General features: G+C 50.3%; 1 protein-coding gene across 1 annotated transcript; it reads left to right on the forward strand.

The window, feature by feature from the left end:
* The first annotated feature begins 473 nt into the window (after positions 1-473).
* On the forward strand, positions 474-21,536 carry DECR1 (2,4-dienoyl-CoA reductase 1). The gene is made up of 10 exons (XM_036337527.1): positions 474-614; positions 11,944-12,146; positions 13,659-13,716; positions 13,829-13,915; positions 14,709-14,856; positions 18,107-18,206; positions 18,937-19,009; positions 20,663-20,809; positions 21,213-21,275; positions 21,376-21,536. The coding sequence occupies exons 1-10, from the start codon at positions 564-566 to the stop codon at positions 21,433-21,435; spliced, it is 990 nt and encodes a 329-aa protein (XP_036193420.1). The 5' UTR covers positions 474-563; the 3' UTR covers positions 21,436-21,536.
* Positions 21,537-21,961: the final 425 nt, after the last annotated feature.

Below are 21,961 nucleotides of genomic sequence, written 5' to 3' on the forward strand. Positions count from 1 at the left end.
TACATGCTCATCACAGCCTCCAATACACTGTGGATCCAACCTGATTGGGGTTCCGGCCATGCCCCCGAGCCTAAGGGTGACGTCGTCACAGCACCCTACGAGGACACCGCCAGGCCGCCCGCACCGCACCCAGGACAACTACAGAGAGCGAAGGACCGCGGAGAGCCCAGCCCCGCAGCACCTGCTCAGGCGAGCGGGGAGGCGCCGGGCATCCGCAGCCTAGTCCACCAGGCCCCAGCTCGGCCAGCACCTTCCGGCTCAGCCACGCTCCGCCTCCTCCACCGAGCAAGCCCTGCCCCGCCCTCAGACACGCCTCCGACTCCGCCCCCGGTCTCAGACACGCCCCTGCCCCTTCTCAGACACGCTCCTTTCCCCGCCCCGGTCTCAGACACGCCCCCTGGCCCCGCCCCCGGTCTCAGACAAGCCACTTGGCCCCCGCCCAGGTCTCAGCGACGCCCCGACCTCGACCCCGACCCCGGTCCCAGCCACGCCCCCGACTCAGGCCACGCCCACGTTCACTGCCCAGCTCCCGGCCCCGTTTCCCTACGCGTCCTGCTCCTGCCATGGCGCTGCTTGGTCGGGTTTCCTTTGCTCGAGGTCGCGGTCCTCGGCGGGTAAGGCGGCGCTTGAGGGGGCGGCTCGGGGGGTCCCCGCGAGCACCCTGCTTGTGCCTGCCTTGGGGCGGCGTCCGGGGCCCGGGGCGGGGACGGGGGTCCTGGCGCGAGGAGTATGGGCCCGCCGCGGTTCTCAGGGTCGTCCCGTTCCCAGGCGTGTGCCAACTGGGACAAGGGGACCGAGCGCACGCGGCGGGTCACTGGCCGGAGCAGGCCCTTTCTTAAGAGGGAAACTCCATCTTGTGCTTCTGTGCGACTGAACATTAGTGCAGCCCTCGCTGGTTTGGCCCAGTGGACTGTGGACTGAAGGGACCCAGGTTCGATTCCGGTCAAGGGCACATGCCTGGGTTTCGGGCTTGGTCCCCAGTGGGGGACGTGCAGGAGGCAGCCAATCAATGATTCTCTCTCATCATTGATGTTTCTATCTCTCTTTCCCTCTCCCTTCCTCTCTGAAATCAATAATTAAAAAACATTAATACAAACAAATTCACATAAAAAAAGAGGAAAAAAAGATCAGCACCCCGCTGTCGGACGCGGTGCTGGGCAGCGCGCACCGGTGCACCCAGGACCTCGGCCTGCAGACAGCGCGCCGGAAGGGCGGCAGGGGCGGAGGGATGGAACCGAGAAAGGAGAATGTCCGATAGCCCCTCCCCCAACTAAACAAAACCCTGCCTCAACCAACCCAAGAGGCCCGGGTCCCTGCCAGGCACAAAAAATAACCTGCCAGTGGGAGCACTTCTGACAGTTGGATAGAACGGGGCACCCTGGTGTTCTTTCTTGGAAAAGGACAAATCCCAAGTAAGGAGAACACACGAAACGGTCTGATGAGTCTCCCAAGTGACACAGCTTTCTTTGTAAAAGATCTGCTCAGGGCTGTGGCTTTGCTGATACCGGTTCCTCTTCCTGTGAAGATTTAGGTTATAGGTCGTTATCAGAGACGCTAATTAATGGTTTCTGATTCCTTCTCATGTCAGTCCTCCAGCAGCCCTCTGGTGGAAAGTCTCCAACACCAACGGGAGGGGGGGGTGGGTGGGGGGGGGTGGTGGTGGTGGTGGTGGTAATAGCTCCCACACGCTGCACCCCAGCTCTCTAACACCATTAGGCAGTGCAGGCTGAGGGAGAAAATGAACCCCTTTAAAAACTAACTGCAATCTGACAATTCTGAAATTCCTTTACTTAAGAAAAATGTTGAGAATGGGGGTTTGGAGGCAAGAAACCCTGTTGCGATGGGTGGTGGGTCTCTCCGTTTGAATTCCTGGGAGAAGACAAGTCCACATCAGTGAAGCTGGAATTGTATGTGTGTGCAAATACAGCTTGAAACCCCTCATTTGAATACTTTTGTTACCAAGAACCAAGAGAAATGTTTCTTTTGTTACACATCCTATTTAAGAAGTACTGTGCTGCCCTAGCCGGTTTGGCTCAGTGTATAGAGTGTCGGCCTGTGGACTAAAGGGTCCTGGGTTCGATTCTGGACGAGGGCGTGTTCGGGGTCACAGGCTCCTCCCAGCCCAGGCGCAGTCCCTGGTCAGAGTGCCTGCAGGAGGCAAGCAATTGATGTGTTCCTCTCACATCAATATTTCTCTCTGTCTTTCCATTCTCTCTAAAAATCAATGGAAAAATATCCTTGGGTGAGGATTTTTAAAAAAAGAAAAAGAGGTGCTGTGTTAAATTGTGTGGTTAGCTACAAAACAAACATTCAGAACTGGCTCAGTGCCTGGCCCTGGGGACAAAGATTTAAAAAATTGAATTAAAATCCTGCTCTCAGTTGTGTTGACGAAAACATTCATTTATCCGCTTGTGCGTCAGGAAATGCTAATTAAGTGCCTACTAAGTGTTGAGCATTCTTTGGTGTTGAAAAAGGTGCCTCCTGTCATTGAGCCCGTGCATTGTTTTAAACTAGGGATGCTGACCCATGAGTGCACCTTAAAATCAATTTGTGTAAGAGCAAGATCAGTCAGAAAAATAAACTGGAGTTGAGTAGGAAGTGCCAGCCTCCATCTCGTGCAGTAAGCTCAAGTTCACTTTTCTTTTCTTTCTTTCTTTTTTTTTTTTAATATATTTTATTGATTTTTTACAGAGAGGAAGGGAGAGAGATAGAGAGTTAGAAACATCGATGAGAGAGAAACATCAATCAGCTGCCTCCTGCACACTCCCCACTGGGGAAGTGCTCGCAACCCAGGTACATGCCCTTGACCGGAACCGAACCTGGGACCTTTCAGTCCGCAGGCCGATGCTCTATCCACTGAGCCAAACCGGTTCCGGCCACTTTTCTTTTTAATTTGCCATTCTTCCTTTGTCAGTTCACTCTTTGGTATCTGTGATGCTTCTTTTTCTTTTGCTTTCATAAAAGTAATAACTTCACTATTTTTATGAAAATGATACCTGGTCAATATGAATTCAGGTATTACAGTTAAAGAAATTTAAAAAAACAACAACAATAAGGTGTTATGGTGACCTTGGGTGACTGTCATTCCAGATACCCGACTGCAGGAAAAAGGACTGGTGTCCGGGCATCATTTGGCTTGGGTAGCACATTTATTTTCCTCTTAGAACTAAACATCGGTTCATTGTCTTCTGATACTGAATGTTGTTGGGAGAAGTGTAAGGCCGGCTGGATTTGCCTCCTTATTTGTGCTTCTCTTCTCTCTGGAAAGCCTGAGAAGTCTTTCTTTATACAGTTAAAAATTCCAGAATAAAAGCCGCCCGGAGGCAAGGAGCTCACCTGGTTTGTTCGCTGCTGCATTTTTTAATAAGCACATTCCCAAGTCAAAATACACCCCTCAAGAGCAGGAGTTCTGTTTCTAACTAACATGACTAACAAAGAAGAGTCACGTTAGTTTTGGCTCACGTGACAGGGATAAATAAGAGATGATCTGAATGAAAGGTCGGAAGGAGTGAGACTCCAGCTGAAAATTTCAAACTGCCTGCAAATTCCTCTCTGACTCCATCTCCCTGGATTGTGGAGGATCGGCCAAGCATCTTCTCGGTGCACATCTAACTGCAGACAGATAACTCACAAAAAATGGCAAGCATCCCCTGCACACAGGGCAACTACTGTCCCCAGGCCTCCCGTTGGTTGCTGTAAGATGTGTTATTACTCAGCAATGTAAGTCCAGCCTTGCTACTGGCAGCAGCTGCATAGCCCAGCCTCCGCACTGGGGCCAGGGGCCAGTTCACTGCCTTTTAGATTTGCTCGGCTGGGCCTTTGTGTTGCTGTGGCAAGAGGTCTGTATTTTGCAGATGCTTAGCACTCTGGGCAGCCCCTAAGTTCCGGAGCCAGTGGAGGAGCGCAGACCTCAGCACAGAGCTGGAGCCTACGTGGCTGGTGGGGAGCCGGAGCGGGGGGAGTTTGGGCTCCTTCATTTTGTAATGTTTACACACTGTCGGCATTAGTGGGGGGTGTCCCTCCTTCGGCAGGGCTGTCCTCTGCCTCGGTGCAGTGGAGCATCAGCAGGTCTCCTCTAGCCCCTTCCACCTGTGACCCGTCCACGGTGGTCTGGGCAGTGAACAGAATGCATGCATGGCACAGACTGCCTTCTAGCAGCTGGACAGAGTTCATCGCGAGGTGGTGACTGGAGGCTCACTGTGTGCGTGGACTGTGTATGAGTTGCTTTGAGAATGCAAAGATATGCATTTTCCCAAGTCATCCTTTGAGAAATAAGGTTGTCCAGTCTTTACCAAGCTGCCATTTTTATGTGACATTTAAGGCCAAGTTCACTTATGGGAATATCAGTCGGGGTAAATTTGATCTGAAAAATATTTATTTTGACCTAAATCAACAGGTAGTTAGAAACTTTAAAAATGGATATGGTAATATTCCATTGTCTTATAAACATAGCTCACACTTAGTTGTGGAATAGAGAGTACTTACACTTCAAACAGGTCCTGTCCTTACCATCACACTGCCTCTAGGCCAGTTTTCCTCTACCCTTCCTCCATTGTGAACTTGCATATGTGATTTGATTTTTTAAAGCTTTTTGTTTTGTTCTGTTAATCCTCACCCAAGGATATTGTTCCATTGATTTTTAGAGAGAGTGGGAAGGAGAGGGAGACACAGAGCGAAACATCAATGTGAGAGAAACACATTAATTGGTTGCCTCCTGCACTCACCCTGACCAGGGCCTGCAACCAAGGTAAGTGCCCTTGACCAGAATCGAACCTGAGATCCTTCAGTCTGGAGGCCGATGTTCTATCCACTAAGCCAAACCAGATAGGGCGGATTTTTTTTAACCTAAAAAAATAGTTTAATTGATTTTTAGAGAGAGAGAAACATCAATGCGAGAGTGAAACAATCGGCTGCCTCCTGCACGCCCCCTCCTGGGGATCGAGCCCACAACCCCTGCATGTGCCCGACCTGAAGTGGACCAGCGCCCTTTCCGTGCATGGCATGATGCCCAACCAACGAGCCACACCCCCGGCCAGGGCTTGTTAACTGTTAAATGAAAAGTGAATGAGCATATCCAGCACTCATCGCACACAAGCGTCAGCAGTGGCCATCCTGTAAGCCCGCCCCTGGGAGACCCTGCCACGAGCCCCAGTGGGTCTGTCTTCCTGGAGTCCAGGCGGAGCCTTCACCCTGGTGTAGGGAGGGCGTCATGCGACCCATTTTTATTTTATTTTATTTTCAACCCATTTTTAAAGAGGCACCAGTTTTAAAGTGTCAACAGAGCTTCTGACACTTTGCTTCCTTTTGAAGGCTGACTCCGCCGGTTGAGAAAGAACAGGAGAGGTTGAGGCTGAAAAGAAAGGAGGAGCAAAGGCGGGAGGTGACCGTGCTTGGCGAGGGTCAGGGTGCCGAGGGCTGGTTTCTTATGGTCCTTCCAGCAACTTCTGTGCATGTATCAACATGTGTATGAAGAGACCCTCATTAAAATCACACAAATGGAACATGTTCCGTAACAGAATTTCCTCAACAAGTAATTGTTGAGTGATTGTGTAAACAATATATATGTAACAATGTTTACATTAATGTGAGTTCTAGCTTTTAATAGATGCACTGGATTTTGTTATATGGCTGAGCCCTGATTGATTAATTATATTCCCTATGGAAATGCAGATTTGTTTTTTAGCCTTTCCTGTTACAAGCGATGCTTTAATGAATATGTTGGGCTACTTTGAGCCCCTTGTATATCTGAGTCCCTAAAAAATAATAACAGTAATGAATTTTAGGATAAGTGTGTCAACTTTTGCAAAAGCCCACTGGGATTTCGATAGAAATGGAATCTGTAGATCATTTTCAATCCATGAACACAGGTATCTTTACAAGTCTTACACTGCTTTTATTAAATATATTAGTATTTTGTTCTCTTTTATGTGATTATAAATAGAATAACTATTTAATTTTATTTTTATCTTAATGGATATCTGTGTAAGATTGGAGTCGCTCAAGGAATTAGGCGGACGCAGTGAGCAAGAGGGAGTTTATTAGAGGGAAGAGCGGGGAGGGGCGGGGGGGGGGGGGTTGGGGGAGGACCGCGGATGGAGCCACAACCAGGGAAGGCTGGGACTCAGCCTCTGCTGTCCTTGGGGTTGAATTTTATGCGCCAAAACCACAAGGGGCGGAGGCTGAGGGATGCAGGTGTCCTAGCTGATTGGAGGAGCTCTTGTCCTTTAGCCCTTTTAGTGCTGCCGTGGAGGCTGTGGGCTGCAGGCGCCCTTGTGATCGGTGGCCTGCTGTCTCGCCCTCGGTGCGGCTGCCTCCTGTTGAGTCAAATAGGGTGACCGCAGGCTGTTCCACGCAATGAGGCTGGGGCCACTGTCTCGTTCGGGACTTTCTAGTCCGCATGAGCCAATGTCCTCCCTGGCCTGTCACTTTGAACATTGCTTCTTTCTCCCCCAAATGAGTGAGTATATCTGTAAGAAAAATCCCCAATCGTGGAGCTGCTGGCTTGAAGAGTATTTATAATTAACATTTTGATAAATGTCAATTGGCCTCTGAAGAAATTGTCCCAATTTATATTAACAGATTATAAGAGTGACTTTAATAAGCTGTTTATTGTATCATGTATTATAAAATCTTGAACCTCAATAATCATAAGAGAAAAAGGTATCTTCTTGTGCTTAAATGTGAGTCTTCTTGTGCTTAAATGTGAGTATTTAGCTATAAGTGTGCTTGTATGTATTTTCTTTGTGTAGACCACCTTTTAAAGCTCTTTGCCTAGTTTTTCTATATGCAAATGACTTCTTAATACTCATATCAATTGATTGGATTTTTCCCCTTAGATGTAACCTAATTTCAAGATGCCGTGATTTAAAATCAATGGAAAGAACTACTTTAACGTGTTGAAACCAGGGGACAGAGCTAGTTTGGACTGCATGGCTGTGTAAGACTGGCTTCTCTGCTCTCCCCCAGCTCCGCCGGCGTTGGAGCCTGGCCATCCGTGTCACAAGCAAACAAACAAGCATGTGCTGAAAGAGGCCCGATCTTTGGTGCCAGAGACCCAGCCCGGAGGGAATAAGACCCGTCCGCCTCCCGGTGGCAGAGTCCAGGGCAGAGCCTTCACCCTGGTGCAGGGAGGGGGCCATGCGACCCATTTTTAAAGAGGCACCAGTTTTAAAGTATCAACAGAGCTCCTGACACTTTGCTTGGTTTTGAAGGCTGACTCCGCCGGTTGAGAAAGAACGTGAGAGGTTGAGGCTGGAAAGAAAGGAGGAGCAAAGGCCGGAGGTGACCGTGCTTGGCGAGGGTCAGGGTGCCGAGGGGTTGGGGAGCACAGATTACTTCCCTACCTGGGACCTGGTGGAGAGGACTGAGGCCATGTTGTCCAACAGCTCGAATGTCATGCTAATGAGTTAAATTTTTTAAAATATGTTTTTATTGATTTTTAGAGAGAGGAAGGGAGAGAGAAACATGGATGTGAGAGTGAAACATCTATTGGCTGCCTCCTGCACATCCCCTATTGGGGATATACTCCACAACCCGGGCATGTGCCCTGACCAGGAATCCAACTGGCTACGTTTTCATGCATGGACAATGCCCATCCCACTGAGCCACACAGGAAAGGGCTAATTTGTGTATTTTTAATTTTGGAGGACTTTTATGTTTTTGAGGAAAGGGATGTTAACGTGGAGGCCCAGGCAATCTATACTAATAAAAGCCTAGGTGGCCCTCGCACACAACATCGTCACAAGATGGCTGACACAAGATGGCCACTCTCACAGCAGAGGCAGGGCCTGGTGGCTGCTCCACGCCATGAGGCTTGGGGGTCCTTCAGCTCCGTGCAGCATGGAGGAGGCAGGCCCCGGCAGAGGTGGCGGGTCACAGCAGGGGAGGGCAGTTATGGACGATTGGGCCAGCAGGGGAGGGCAGTTGTGGGCGATCGGGCCGGCAGGGGAGGGCAGTTGTGGCGATCGGGCTGGCAGGGGAGGACAGTTGGGGGCAATTGGGTTGGCAGGGGAGTGGTTAGGGGGTGATCAGGCTGGCAGGCAGAAGCGGTTAGGGGCAATTAGGCAGGCAGGCAGGCAAGTGGTTAAGAGCTGGTGGTCCCGGATTATGAGAGGGATGTTTGACTGCCGGTTTAGGCTCGATCCCTTTGAATTTCATGCATTGGGCCTCTAGTTGTATATAATAAAAGGCTAATATGCAAATTGACCTAACAGTGGAACAACTGATTGCTATGGTGTGCACTGACCACCAGGGGGCAGATGCTCAATGCAGGAGCTGCCCCTTGGTAGTCAGTGTGCTCTCACAGGGGGAGCGCTGCCCAGCCAGAAGCCAGCTCATGGCTGGCAAGCGTAGCAGCGGCAGGAGCCCGCCTCCACCGCAGTGCTAAGGATGTCTGATTGATGGCTTAGGCCTGCTCCCTATGGGATGTCAGTCAGACATCCCCTGAGGGCTCCTGGACTGTGAGAGGGTGCAGGCCAGGCTGAGGGACCCCCTTGAGTGCATGAATTTCATGCATTGGGCCTCTAGCAGTAAATAACAATGATGAGGAAATAGCTAAGCCAAGCATTATTTAAATATTGACTTAGATCCACAACTTTACGAGGGTCTATGATTATGTGGTTTTTACAGATTTTAAACTGGATTTTCTTAATAATGTACCTAAAACATTAAACAGTGATGTTTACAGAAATGTTTTTACATGAAACTTCAGAAACTTTTCTATGGTGTAAAATTACACCATGATTCTCCCCTTCTTTCCTGTATTGGTCTCTTGGGTTTTACTTAGACAAGGAGTCACCTCACCTGTCTCAGGTCTCAGAGGCCCTGTACCATGGAGGCCCCTAGGGCCCAGGGCTCTCTGCCGGGTGTGTGTGTGTGTGTGTGTGTGGGGGGGGGGGTCTCAGCCAGGTTAAGGTAGACTTCACTGTTGGAACAGCTGAGTTTTATCTGAATTTTCCCAGTTTTGAAATATTGGCTTAAATTTTTAAAAACACAGGCAGGCCTAAGAAAAGACATGTGGTCTAGAGTCACCAATGTGCCTATATTATAGTGTTTATTCTAGGCATTCTATACAAGCCAAAATACTTAAGGAACTTAGGAATAAATCTCATTGGTCTCAGCCTTCATCCTGTAGGGAAGAGACAGACAAGACTCTCAGGATCGCGCTCTGAGGGTGAGAAGCAGGGTTGCTCTCCCAGGCGCTGACGGAGGGTGGGGAAGGGGGTGTGGTTTACAGGATGTAGGTGAGAGATGAGTGTGGGTGGGGAGGCAGGTGATGGCTAACCTTGTTTTGGGGAGATTTCAGAACTTTTAACTAAAATATAAATTTGTATTGCCAAAATTGGAACACTTGGGTTAAGAATTTTAGAGATTTAAAGATCAATCTTGATAGGAAAGGTGGTCTTTCCATTTTCAAAAACAACTTATATCCAGAAAAACCACAGTGAGATTTGAAAACCCATAAAAGACTACTTTGTATTCACTTTTTAAGACTCAAGTGAAATAGCCAACATGCTGTTTCAGTTTATTCAGGATCCTTCTCTGTAGGAAGAGGAGATTAGATACAAGATCCAGTGAGGTCTGTTCATTTCTTTGAATCTTAATGTTGAAATCAACTTGCTTTTAAGCAGACAGATGGCTTGAATTTAATACTCAGCAGCATATATGCTGAGAATGATCAGGTCATGTGGATTAAAGTAGCATGTCAGTTTCTTCACTTTTCCCGGTGGGGAAAGGGAGTCAGGGCCAGTATCCCTGACTGGGAATCGAACCGTGACCTGCTGGTTCATAGGTCAACCACTGAATTACGCCAGCTGGGCAGGAATTATTTTTATCAAATGTGATTATTTTTATCTTAATAACCTTTAACCTGCACATTAGGAAATTGAGGAATCTTTTAAAATAAATAAAAAAGCAAGTTTGTATGCTAATATTTTGTTTAATTTATCTTTCATATAGTACCACATCAAATTACCCATACAAATCAACACTAAATAAGTAGAGCCTGTGGGAAATGAGAACCCATTTTTTCATTATCACTTGGTAATGACAAACTCACCAGCCTACTCGTGGAAATTTCCCGATTCATCATCCTAATGGAATAGCGCTGAGGCCGTGGCAGCCTCAGTCCCCCTGCCACTTAGGTGGAGAAGGATTACTGTAGGCTGCATGGATTTCATGCTCTGACAAAAAAACAAACAAAAACAATACATGAAGCCAAAGGAAAGAAACCAGAGTTGCAAATGTATCTTCACCAATTATTTTATACTCCTCAAATTTTGTCTTTTAATAATTTTTTTCCCTGACAATAAAATCAAATTATACTTATGGGGACTATCACATGCCTTTGGCGTGATTACTGAGCTCAGTAGGAGCTCAGTGAGTGGAGAGAGGTGGCTCGCAGGCGATTGCATCCACCATGTTGGAATCTTCCTTCTGCATCCGGGCCCCTCCTGTGCAATGGGGTAAAAGCACTGCCGGCTTCATGGGTGGGGAAGGTTGGGCAGTTTGATATCTAATTCTGACACATGGGAAGCACCTAAGAGTGTTGCCTCTTTATTGTTTGTTATTTGCTCAACAATTAAAGTTTGTTTTTATAATTAAACAAGAGGCCAGTGCACGAATTCGTGCACAGGTGTGGTCCCTAGGTTTGGCCGGGAATCAGGGCCGATCAGGGCTGGGCTGATTGAGGTTTGCCAGCCAGGGGGAGGGATAGGGTACAGGAGGTTGGCTGCCACCAGCCCCAAGGAGGGAGCCAGCCCTTGGCCCCCCGGGAAAGGGGCCGTGTCTGCCACCACCCACCCCTGGTTCCCTGTCCCAGCCCAGACCCCAAAGACGATGGTCGCCAGGCCTGGCACGGAAGGAATGGACTGTGTTGAGTGTCTGCCCCCTGGTGGTCAGTGTGCTGTCATAGCTACTGGTCAACTGGTTGTTCTGGTCATTCAGCTGTTAACAGTTGTTTAGGCTTTTATATATATAGATGTTAGCAGATGGCAGTGGTTTCCCCAAGTAATGTGAGAGTGTGAGCTGTAAACTATAAGAGAGGGCAATGCAAATATTTTTTAGTTCAAAATGTTTTGGTCCTCCCCACCCTCCCATTTTAAATATAGCAGAGCCCTGGCCAGTGTGACTTGGTTGGAGTATCGTCTCATGCACCAAAATGTACCCATTTCAATTCCCAGTCAGAACACATGCCCAGGTTGCAGGCTTGATCACTAGTAGGGGGTGCGCAGGAGGCAGCCAATCGATGTTTCTCTCTTATTGATTTTTCCATTTCTCTCTTCCTCTCTCTCTCAAATCAATAAAAGCATATTTAAAAAAAGATAAAATAAATATAACAGAAATAGTTTATCTAAATTTATCATCCAGAAGGCTACATCGGAAGAGGCATTTGACTTAATAAACCTTATAAAGAACTTTTTATGATTGTCTTCAGTGATTCAAAGGCAGTATGTGATCTTTATCCAAAATATTTTTGTTAAAAGGCATATACGCTTTATGTTAGCTTTTTAAAGATAAATTTAAGTAAAACACTCACCAATAATAAAGCTAGCATTTATAGAGTGCTTAGTGTGTGCCAAACAGTGTTGTAGGTATTTTACTTACATCAACTCATGAAATCCTCACAAGCATCCTGTGGGGAAGGTTCTGTTATTGTCTCCATTTGTAGAAGAAGCTGAGGCACAGAGAAGTTCCATCACTTGCTGACGGCTGTTCTGGTGGGGAGAAAGTCCTGTGCTACGTTGTCTCGCTCCAGAGCCCGAGCTTTTAACCAGGCCTCTATGTCACTAAACATTCCGATAGGAAAGAGTAAAAATTGATTAAATACAATGCCAACATGTTAGCAGGGAGTTGTGTTAATCCAAGAATTTGCATGATATTAAAGAATTAGTGTTTTGAAGTTCACCTCTTATGCAAATATCAATTCATTTTTTTCTCTTTTAGTTTTTCAGTTATGGAACGAAAATATTATATCAAAGCAGTGACGCTTTTCAGTCTAAATTCTTTCCACCCCTTCAAAAAGCGATGCTGCCACCTAACAGTTTTCAGGGGAAAGTGGCCTTTATCACCGGGGGAGGCACTGGCCTTGGCCGCGGGATGACCACGATCCTCTCCAGCCTGGGGGCACGCTGTGTGATAGCCAGCAGGTGAGTCGCCGTGAGGTGCCTGAGGCAGCCGCTCCTGAGCCTCAGGATGGAAACAGTCTGCCAGAGTTGTTTGTTTTGCATCTTACCTGCTGTGACACGTCCGCTCTGTTATTAAGTCAGTCTCCTTGGGAAGCCTGTTATAGCTTGAAGTAATGATGGATCCTGGAGCGGCTGATTAGTGCATTTCCCAGCCACAGGGAGGGAACTTTTTTGGACGTGGAGGTGAAGCTGAAAAGTACCACGTCGAGGCTGCTTTGCTCTCGTGGGAGTGATTGTAGTTACTGCTTCAGAGGGCAGCTGTGTGCGGGGATGATGGGTATAGTCCTTCATGTCCTATCAGATGGACGATATTTCAAATACCTGTGGTTGTGGGAAGGGTGAGGCCATGGGGAAGGAGTTTCTCAGAGGTCTGCCCTGGTTGCTCCAACTGTAAGTCTAGAGCTTGAGAGATGGGCAAAACCGCCCCTCTTCTGTTTTGAACAGTGCAGACATTGGGAGGAGGTAGTCACAATGTGATTACAGCTGCTGTGCAATTTACAAGGGCCAAAGGAATTGCCTTTGATGAATGCAAATTGGCCGGACCGTTTTTGTTTTTGTTTATGCTGTAATATTTTCAAGTGTGGCAAACCCTTTTTTGTAACACTACATAACCTGCCGGGGCTGACCAGCAGACCCTGAGCGATGGATGTTTATTATTCTGACACACATTTCTGTGAAAGGGAGGGCTAAGGGACTGCCTGGCTAAAGGAACCAGATAGCTCCATTTGCCTGCCTCCTTAGGCTTTTATTGTAGCAACAGCTTGAACTAAAATGAACTGTTAGATACGATCAGCAGGGTGAGCATCCTTGAGAAGACACGCGTCTGCAGTGTCCTTTAAGCAAGGATGTCTGAAGACTAAGCATACCGATTCCAGCAAACACCCGGGGCCAGACTTGTTTGGAAAAGTCAAGGCCGGGACAGCCACCTTCAGCAAACTCCCCCTGGAGGTCCCAACCTTTTGGAGAATCCTCCTTACAGACATTCCAACCAAGCCCCGTGCTTCCCCACAATAATTGACACTCACGGTTACTTTTTATCTTTCTTTCAAGAGTATGAGGTCCTGAATGCACACAATGCACTATGTGCATCCGTTTGGTCTGAAATCTACTCTCACAGAATCTAGTCTAGAGGGTGGTGTAGGCTTACATTTACATGGATGTGTTTTCTTTCTAAAGCAGCCTTGGGAACCGATATAAATGATTGTAATTAAGGAAAAAATCTTAAACCTATGAGCAGAGGTAAAATAACTGGTTTAAATGTAATTCAATACATTAGTATGTAAATTTGTTTGAATCAGACTTTTAGAAAAATGCATTCATTCAAACTGATTTATTTGTAGCTTTTGTATATTCTCAAAAATGCATCCCTTAAGCTATAGACAGTCTTTGTGTTCTAATTTGTGGAATTAAAAAGAAAAAATATGTGACATCATTTTAGAACTCATGCAAAGGATACCGTGTGCTTGTTTTTAGGAAGATTGATGTTTTGAGAGCCACTGCAGAGCACATTTCTTCTCAAACTGGAAATGAGGTACATGGGAGCGGGTTGTTCAGCGCGACTCAGGAGTCTCCGTAACTAACCTACACGCGGTCTTGCTTCAGGCATCAGAGCAACGCGGCTTCCTTTGTCTGTTACTTCGCAGGTTCGGGCGGTGCAGTGTGATGTGCGGGACCCTGACATGGTCCGCAGCGCCGTGTCGGAGCTGATCAGCGTGGCGGGCCTCCCTGACGTGAGCGTGGCGATGCGCCCGTGGGTGCGGGGGTCCCCGTGGGTGCGGGTGCGCCCGCCGACCCCTGCGATGAGGTGCGCAGCGCCGCGGTGCCTCCGAGTGCCCGGCGCTTCTTAAACAGGCCGGATCAGAACCGCCGCTGCCAGGCCTTCGGGCGGTCCGCAGAGCAAACCGCACCTCCCGCTATTCATCGGAGTGTGACCGCCCAGAGCCCTGGGCCCGAGCACAGTGTAGCTTACAGGGCTCTTGGCTGCCTAATGACCTTGGTCGTGTCTGTCGTGGAGAATAATACAAACAAGGAGCCCACGGGCCCAGGCTTCTCGGTTCACGTGGGCGGGCTCTCAGGCTGCGGGGGGTGGGGGTGAAAGTAAGGGGTGGGCCCCCCCCCCCCCGCCCCCCCCCCCGCCCCCCCCCCCCCCCCCCGCTCCCGAGGAGGCTCTTAGGTTAGAGACAGTAATGATGCCGACTGCCCTGGAGCGAGGCAGGGCCTGCACAGGCAGAGGAGACACAGGTCAGCAGCAGGAGTGTCTCTGGGTGAGTGAAGCTGAAATTAAAGATCCCTTGAAATAAAGTAGTCACATGTTGGTGTTCACCTCTATTTATGTCCTCAATAACAGACTGCACCCTGGTTTTGAGGGGAGAAGTAGGATTCAGAAATTTGGAAAATGACAGGAGGTTTTCACAGGCTCAAGTCTCGGTGTTCCTAGCAGACTGTGGTCTTACTGTGTTCGTCGGGTTAACACGCTTCAGGGGTGATGACCCTCCTCATCTGACTGCCTTGCTCCTCTGCTAGGTTGTGATAAACAATGCAGCGGGCAACTTCATTTCTCCCACGGAGAGACTGTCCCCCAACGCCTGGAGGACCATCACGGACATAGTCCTGAACGGCACGGCCTTTGTCACCCTGGAAGTGGGGAAGCAGCTCATTAAGGCACAGCGAGGTGGGACTGTGCGTCTTTCCGTCCCCAGCCGCCGTGCGTGGGCTTGTGGGCAGCCGGGGTGGACAGAAGTCAAGGCAGAGTCCACCCCAGGACAAGGCTGTCTTCCGGAGGGTCCTCCCTGTGCTGGGGTGAGCTGAGTCCCTGTCAGGAGCACTGGGCCATGGGTGTGGCCAGCTCTCCCCCGGTGACCGTCTGGCTGAGCTGGGTTTTCAGAGGTGGTCGGAGCGGGGAGGGAGAGCGGGGGAGGGGGGACGGCACATTGGGTGTAACTGGCGCGTTGCCAGGGGAATTGGTGTTGATTCCGACAGTTATTTCCTTAGGCTCTCTCGAAAGTGCCTCATGAGGGAGGGATGGTTGGGAAGGTTATCGAAACCCGGCAGGGGAATGGGGGTGGCCAAGAGGAGGAGACCACTGGAGGCTGGTTTCTTCTTGCACGTGGACGGATGGATGCGGGATAATTCAGGACATTAGAAGATCAGGCCATTCTGGGCAGATGAGGGTTCTGCGTGGTGAGTGGGCGGGTGAGGACAGCCATGGAAGGCTGAGGGCTGTGGTTTACAGGGATTACTAGGAAGACATTTGCGTTTAGTTTGGGGAGGGGTGTGGGGACAGACAGCAGGTGCTGGAGAGGCCTCAGCTGTCTGCGTGTGTGCACAAGTCTGTGTGTGTGCATGTGTGTGTGTGTGAGTGTGTGTATGTACACGCTGAGAACTCCTGCACGTTCTCCAGCCGTCACTGAAATTCAAACCCAGGCCACCCATTCCCCCACACAAAGGGGATGTGATCTAGGTTGGAGTTGGAGTGATTTTTATGTTTTACTTTATTTTTCAGAAAGGATGGGTGATGGGGATGGGAGGCAGCACCTGGCTGAGCCCTCTCTGTCCCTTCTGCCCCAGAACCTTGGTCTCTGGGCCTCTTCTCCCTCTGTCGGACCTTCTCCACATCTCACTCACCCCCCACGGCCCTCTTCTCTGTTCTCGGTTTCTCCCCGCCTCCGTCTCTCATCACTGTGTTTCTTGTCTCACTGTCTCTCTTACAATCCAGCCACCGGTGAGCCTGCCTTCTCTCTGACTCTCCTTTCTTCTCTCATTAATGTCTCATTTAAAAACAGACTCGGATCTATTTTTATTCCTCACATTGGATTAAAATTCTATGGGCTTCATTAAAAATATATTCGCTAAGACTTTTCAAAGGATGGAAGCCCGTTTTTACTCTTCCAAGATTCCTGTCGGTCATAGCTTCTGTGGCTGCGGGGTTCACGGCCTGTCTCCACGGCCTGTGGAGCTCAGCGCACGGGGTCTCTCCAGGCGGAGCCCCAGCCCAGGAACGCGGGTGTGGTGGCATCTGATCATGTCAAAGTGTGGGACCCCGGGGTCCCACGAGAGCAGCAGGCTGGTGACCTGTGAGCAGAAGCATTGAGGTGGTTGGGCCGAGGAGGGCGGGAGGCGAGGGCGCTGGCAGCTGGAGGGCACGGCTGGCAGGCGGGACTTGGGGAGGCATGCCTGAAGGCCAAGGACTATGGCCTGAGCGGGGCCGGGCAGCATTGGGGATGTGGCAAAAGTAGGTTTCTAAGCAAAATTAACAATACTCAACAAGCAAGAGAGAGGAAGCTCCCGAAGACACCCCGGCACGGTCAGCGAGGGCACGGCTTCTTTGGGGAGGGACATAGAAAGTACCACGCTGCGACCCACGCATCGCTAGGCTATCCTGGTCAAGTGTGAATAGCAGTAAACAGTGAGAATTTCTCATTTTATTCAAGAGCTGAGAGAACTTGCAATGAGGGAGACTGACAGAGAGACTAATATGGGGTGTTATTTAAGAATTAGTCGCAAAGGACATGGGCAGGATAAATACTGAATGTTTGATCCCTAGATCAAAAGAAAGGAGCTAAACCTTACAATCTCACCTCCATAAGTCTGCTACCCGCCGGCACTGTCCATGGTTATCGCGGTGTCGCCGACGTGTGCCTTGCGCCGCACACACACGCCTGTGACTGCCCTGTGCCTGCCGAGCTGTTCTTCCAACCCGCTCCTTCCCACCCGGCCCCCAGCCTCCTCCCCGCAGTCTGGCCGTGTATCTGTGAGTCTGTTTCGGTTTTGTTTGTTTGTTGTTTTGCTTGTAGACGCCGCATGCACAGGAAATCACAGGCATTTGTCTCTCTCTGTCTGACTTATTTCACTCCGCATAAGACCAGTGTCTAGGCCAGGACTCCCAGCCCGTGTGCCGCGAGGGCTTTCCAACGTGACTGCCTGACTCTGTGGTCAGCACTGGCTTCTTTCCCTTAAGGCTTAGGTTGTCCGATAAAACAGTGACTACAGCCAGCACAGCAGTAGCCATCCTGTGTGAATTAATCAAAATTATACCTTTTTTTGTCAGACCAGCAAAAATGTAATATATTTTTTGCTGTGTTGTAGAATTTTAGTAATTAGTTTGTGTGCCATGAGATGAAAAAGGTTGCAAATTGCTGCTCTAGGCCATCCATAGTGTTGCAGATGGTAAGATTTTATTCTTTTTATTCTGATTAATATTCCATTGTCTGTATGTGCCACGGCTTCCTTATCCAGTTGTCTGTCCACTTAGACGGCTTCCACATCAGCTGTGATCAATAGCACTGCATGAACACAGGGGTGTTTGTCTTTTCGAATTAGTGTGTTCATTTTCTTCAGATATATTCCTAGAATGGGAGTCACTGGGTTACATGGGAGTTCTATTTTTAATTTTTTGAGGCGCCTCCACACTGTTTTCCAAGGTGGCTGCACCAGTCTGCATTCCCACCAACGGAACGTGCACGAGGTCCCCCTTTCCCGCACCCGCCAGCACTTGCCTTGCTGGTTGTTGGTAATCGCCATTCTGCAGGTGTGAGGCGGTGCCTCCTTGTGCCTTCAATTTGCATTTCCTGGATGGTCCTGACACTGAGCATTGTTCATGTGTCTGTTGGCTTTCTGTGTCCTCTTTGGACGAAGGTCTCTGCCTATTTGTTAATTGGGTCGCTGGTTTGGGGGTTAAGTTATATGAGTTCTCTATATGTTTTGGATATTAACCCCCATTGGACATGTCCTCTGGGAATGAATCTCTTCACTCAGCGGCTGTCTTTTCGTCTTGCTCACGGTTTCCTTTGCTGTGCCGACGGTTCAGTTCGACGCAGTCCCCCATGGTTAGTTTGCTTTTGATGCCCTTGCCGAGGAGACACGCCCAGAGAGGCGCGGTGAGAGCCCGCGGGTGCAGCTGCTAACCGCCCTCTCCATTCCAGGAGCAGCATTTCTCGCCATCACCACCATCTACGCGGAGAGCGGGTCGGGCTTCGTGGTGCCCAGCGCTTCCGCCAAGGCCGGGGTGGAAGCCCTGAACAAGTGAGTCACCCGCGCCGCTCGGCCGCTAGGCCACGTCCTCGAACCCCTCCCTCCTACCGTGGAGCATGCACTACCCTGTCCACGCAGGACTGAGCCCAGAGTGAGGCCCCTCCGCCCAAGGCTTCTGCCGGCGCTGGGCGTGGCGCTGGGCGCTGGGCGTGGCGCTGGGCGCTGGGCTCTGGGCTGGGTGCTGGGCGTGGCGCTGGGCGCTGGGCGCTGGGCGTGGCGCTGGGCGCTGGGCGTGGCGCTGGGCGCTGGGCGTGGCGCTGGGCGTGGCGCTGGGCGCTGGGCGTGGCGCTGGGCGTGGCGCTGGGTGTGGCGCTGGGCGCTGGGCGCTGGGCGCTGGGCGCTGGGCGTGGCGCTGGGTGTGGCGCTGGGCGCTGGGCGTGGCGCTGGGCGTGGCGCTGGGCGCTGGGCTGGGCTGGGCGCTGGGCGTGGCGCTGGGTGTGGCGCTGGGCGCTGGGCTGGGCGCTGGGCGTGGCGCTGGGTGTGGCGCTGGGCGCTGGGCGTGGCGCTGGGCTGGGCGCTGGGCGTGGCGCTGGGCGCTGGGCGCGCGGAGGTGGGAGCTCTGCAGCGGGGCTGCCGCGGCCTTTCCGCGGCCTTTCCCTCGGCCTCCGCACAGGGCAGTCACAGCGCCGGCGGCGCGGTGTGGTCTCTGCAGGCCCTGAGCGTGGGTATTGTTATTTTCAACATGGCGACTAAATGTTGTGTTGTTTGTTGTAATTTTCAGGTCTCTTGCAGCGGAGTGGGGTAGATATGGGATGCGATTCAACGTGATTCAACCAGGGCCCATAAAGACCAAGGTGGGTCTGCTTGTCACCTGTGAGTGTGAGGGTGACACCGGGGTCTGTGCTGACAGCGTGGGGGCCCTTCGGGGAGGCCTGCGTCCCGAGCTGGTCGGGGAGGGGTTCGCACTCTCCAGGCGGAGAGAGGGCAGGAGGCAGGCCGCCCGTGACTCAGTGTCTCATCCGCTGGGAGCTTTCATGCCATCAGTTGTGGCATTTTGTCTGAGTTGCTTCAATGCTCTGCTCCATCTTATAGTTCTTAATTTTTACTTTGTTTTAAAGAGTCTGACTTTGACTGCTGTTCAAAAGAATAAGGGGATTGCGAGGTGCTGTGGGGATTACCTGGAGGCCTGGCCCGCTCTAGGGAGCACTGCTCTGACCCTCATCTGGGCCTGTTTACTCCCCAAACTCACTGCGCGCCGCCGGTGAGCCCCTCTGGCTAACACGCTCCCTCGGGACCGGTGCCGCGCCCTCCCACCGGCTCCCACCGGCTCCCACCGGCTCCCACCGGCTCCCGCGGAAAGCAGGGACTTAAGCCCGGTTTGGATGTAGTTTGGAGACTGAGGTGAAGCTCGGTAACTTGTCCAGGAGATGATGCTAAGGAGTCTTTGGGTTATAGGTGGTTCGGGTGCTAAATGTTAACACAGAAATAAATGGCTGTATTGGGTACTTGGCAGTTTCAAGGATGGAAAACGCTCAGACCAACCGCCTGAGTGGTGCAGTGTCATTGAATAGCTCGTTTGGGAACTCGAAAGCTTATGTCCCAGCACGTGCCCAGGTGGCCCTGTGCTCAGTCCTCTCCTCACGGAGCTTCCGCCAGGGTCTCCACCCAGGAAGGACCTCTGCATTTTACTATTTACTCAGCATTGATTGAGCGCCTACTTTGTGCAAAGGTGCCGAGGAAGCTGAGAAGGATCCAGAAGCATCTGCCAGTGTTTGTAGTGAGGTGTGACTCACAAGCATGTCCTTTTAAAGAGGAAACCACAGAATAGAAACTCCCGAGTGAGTGCGGTGGAGCGGTCCTGGGCGGCGCCCGCTGTGTCCGGGTGCATCACCCCTGCCCGGGTGGTGGCGGCTCCTGGGAGCAGCCTGTCACCGGGGACGGATCCCCTCCAGGCTCCGGGGCAGCAATCGCCCCGTCTGCTGTTGGCGATGGACAAGGTGCACCACGCTTTCCTCTCTCTGGGTCTACGTGTTCATATCCCTGCACACTTGTTTTCTTCTTTCCTCTTATTTGAGAAGAAAGGAGAAGAAAAGGAGTGTCCTCTTAAATACGTGCTATTTGAGGCATTTTCTGTGTTTGCTAAGCCATGCGCCAGGGGCCCCGGCCCCACCTGGGCTCGAGCGCATCAGAGTGCAGTCCTCGCCTCTCCTGGGGGCGCTCGGTGATGGTGTGAGGCAGCCGAGACAGGCGTCCTGATTTTACAGCTGAGGAAACAGGTTAAAAAGGTTACACTCTCAGGTGATTTTTTTTTAGGTCAATATGAGACAAAATGATCTCTTTTGAACTAAAGTTATTGTGGAAGAATTTGGCAAAATTATCTGTTGTTACAAAGCCCAAGGCATGAACAGGTAGCCCTAGTAACATGCCACTTCATGCCAATTTGTTCCTTCAGTGGGAAAGGCGTGGCGATTAAAAAATGCATCCTGATAATTTCCTTTATCGCCAAGGGTGCCTTCAGCCGCCTGGACCCGACCGGTGCGTTTGAGAAGGAGATGGTGAGCAGGATCCCCTGCGGCCGGCTGGGGACCGTGGAGGAGCTGGCCAACCTTGCCGCCTTCCTGTGCAGCGACTACGCTTCCTGGATCAATGGGGCTGTAAGCACGGAGGCCTCCTCATGTTGGGAGGGGGAGGCGGAGGGAGGCACATTGTGGAACCGATCCTAATGATCCTGAATATGAATGTGGCTGAAATCGTTACTTAGCTTTAAATAATATCAAGTATTAATATACATTGCTTAGCCTATGGAATCAATTTATTGATAAATTCATTTTATTAAATAAAAATTACTCTGGTAGACGTGCCTTTAATATTGGGTACAATTTGAAATTGTAGAGATGGTGGAAAGAAGATTCTAAAGAAAACAAATCAATTTAGGTTTAATCAAGTCTGTCTTTAAAATTTGGCATTTGATTGAGAGACCTAAGGATGAGAAAGTGGCTAGTGATTCAGAAACTTGAGAAAGGAGTTGGTTTCAGAGTTTTCATTTTTTATTTTCAGGTCATTAGATTTGATGGTGGGGAGGAAGTATTTATCTCAGGAGAATTCAACAGCCTGCAGAAGGTAATGCCATTTTGTGAATATAATATGCTGTTAGCAGCTGGGATGCTGAGCTCTCACATGCGAGGACCACGTTAAACTGCCCTTTCTTTCCTTGTGTCAGGTCACCAAGGAGCAGTGGGACACCATGGAAGAGCTGATCAGGAAGACAAAAGGCTCCTGAGACACCTGGCCTTCCTCTGGGTTACCGTGGAAACGACACGAACTGCTTATACTCTTTTGAATATTTTCCAGTCTAATAAATTGTTAATTAACAAACATTCACTGAGTGTGTGCTGTGTACCAGGCCAGTGGTAGGTAGGCATTGTATATTCAAGATTCATGAGATGGGATCTGGTTCCTTCAAAATTATTTTAAACATGGAAAAGGGGGGGGTGAGTGAAGGCTTTGACAGAGGTGAAAAGTGCGAGGCAGTGACAGAGGCACTGGGAGAGGCCGGGGCTGGCATGGTAAATCGAGCCTGTAGGGATGGGGCCTGAGAGGAAGACAGTCGAGGTCGGGGGGACCTAATGGACTCTGCCTTCTGCTTGTTGCCTTTCCATAGGGCCTGTGAGTCTTCTTTGGGTCACTCAGTATTCATTCGAACACATCCCTTTGCAGCCGGCTTTCTGTTCGGTGTATGACTAATCTGCAGCCTTTGCCCTTAGAACTCACTGGCCGCTAGGCTAGACGCCCCTGAAGAGTGAGTT

Source organism: Myotis myotis, unplaced genomic scaffold (assembly GCF_014108235.1).
Source record: "Myotis myotis isolate mMyoMyo1 unplaced genomic scaffold, mMyoMyo1.p scaffold_m19_p_16, whole genome shotgun sequence".
NCBI lineage: Eukaryota > Metazoa > Chordata > Mammalia > Chiroptera > Vespertilionidae > Myotis > Myotis myotis.

Bases quoted from the DNA above. Each gene is read 5' to 3' on its own strand.
- DECR1 (XM_036337527.1), top strand. From the start codon at position 564: ATGGCGCTGCTTGGTCGGGTTTCCTTTGCTCGAGGTCGCGGTCCTCGG. The intron at 20,810-21,212 runs GTAAGCACGGAG...TTTTATTTTCAG, and splicing joins CTTCCTGGATCAATGGGGCT to GTCATTAGATTTGATGGTGG. The intron at 21,276-21,375 runs GTAATGCCATTT...TCCTTGTGTCAG, and splicing joins AATTCAACAGCCTGCAGAAG to GTCACCAAGGAGCAGTGGGA.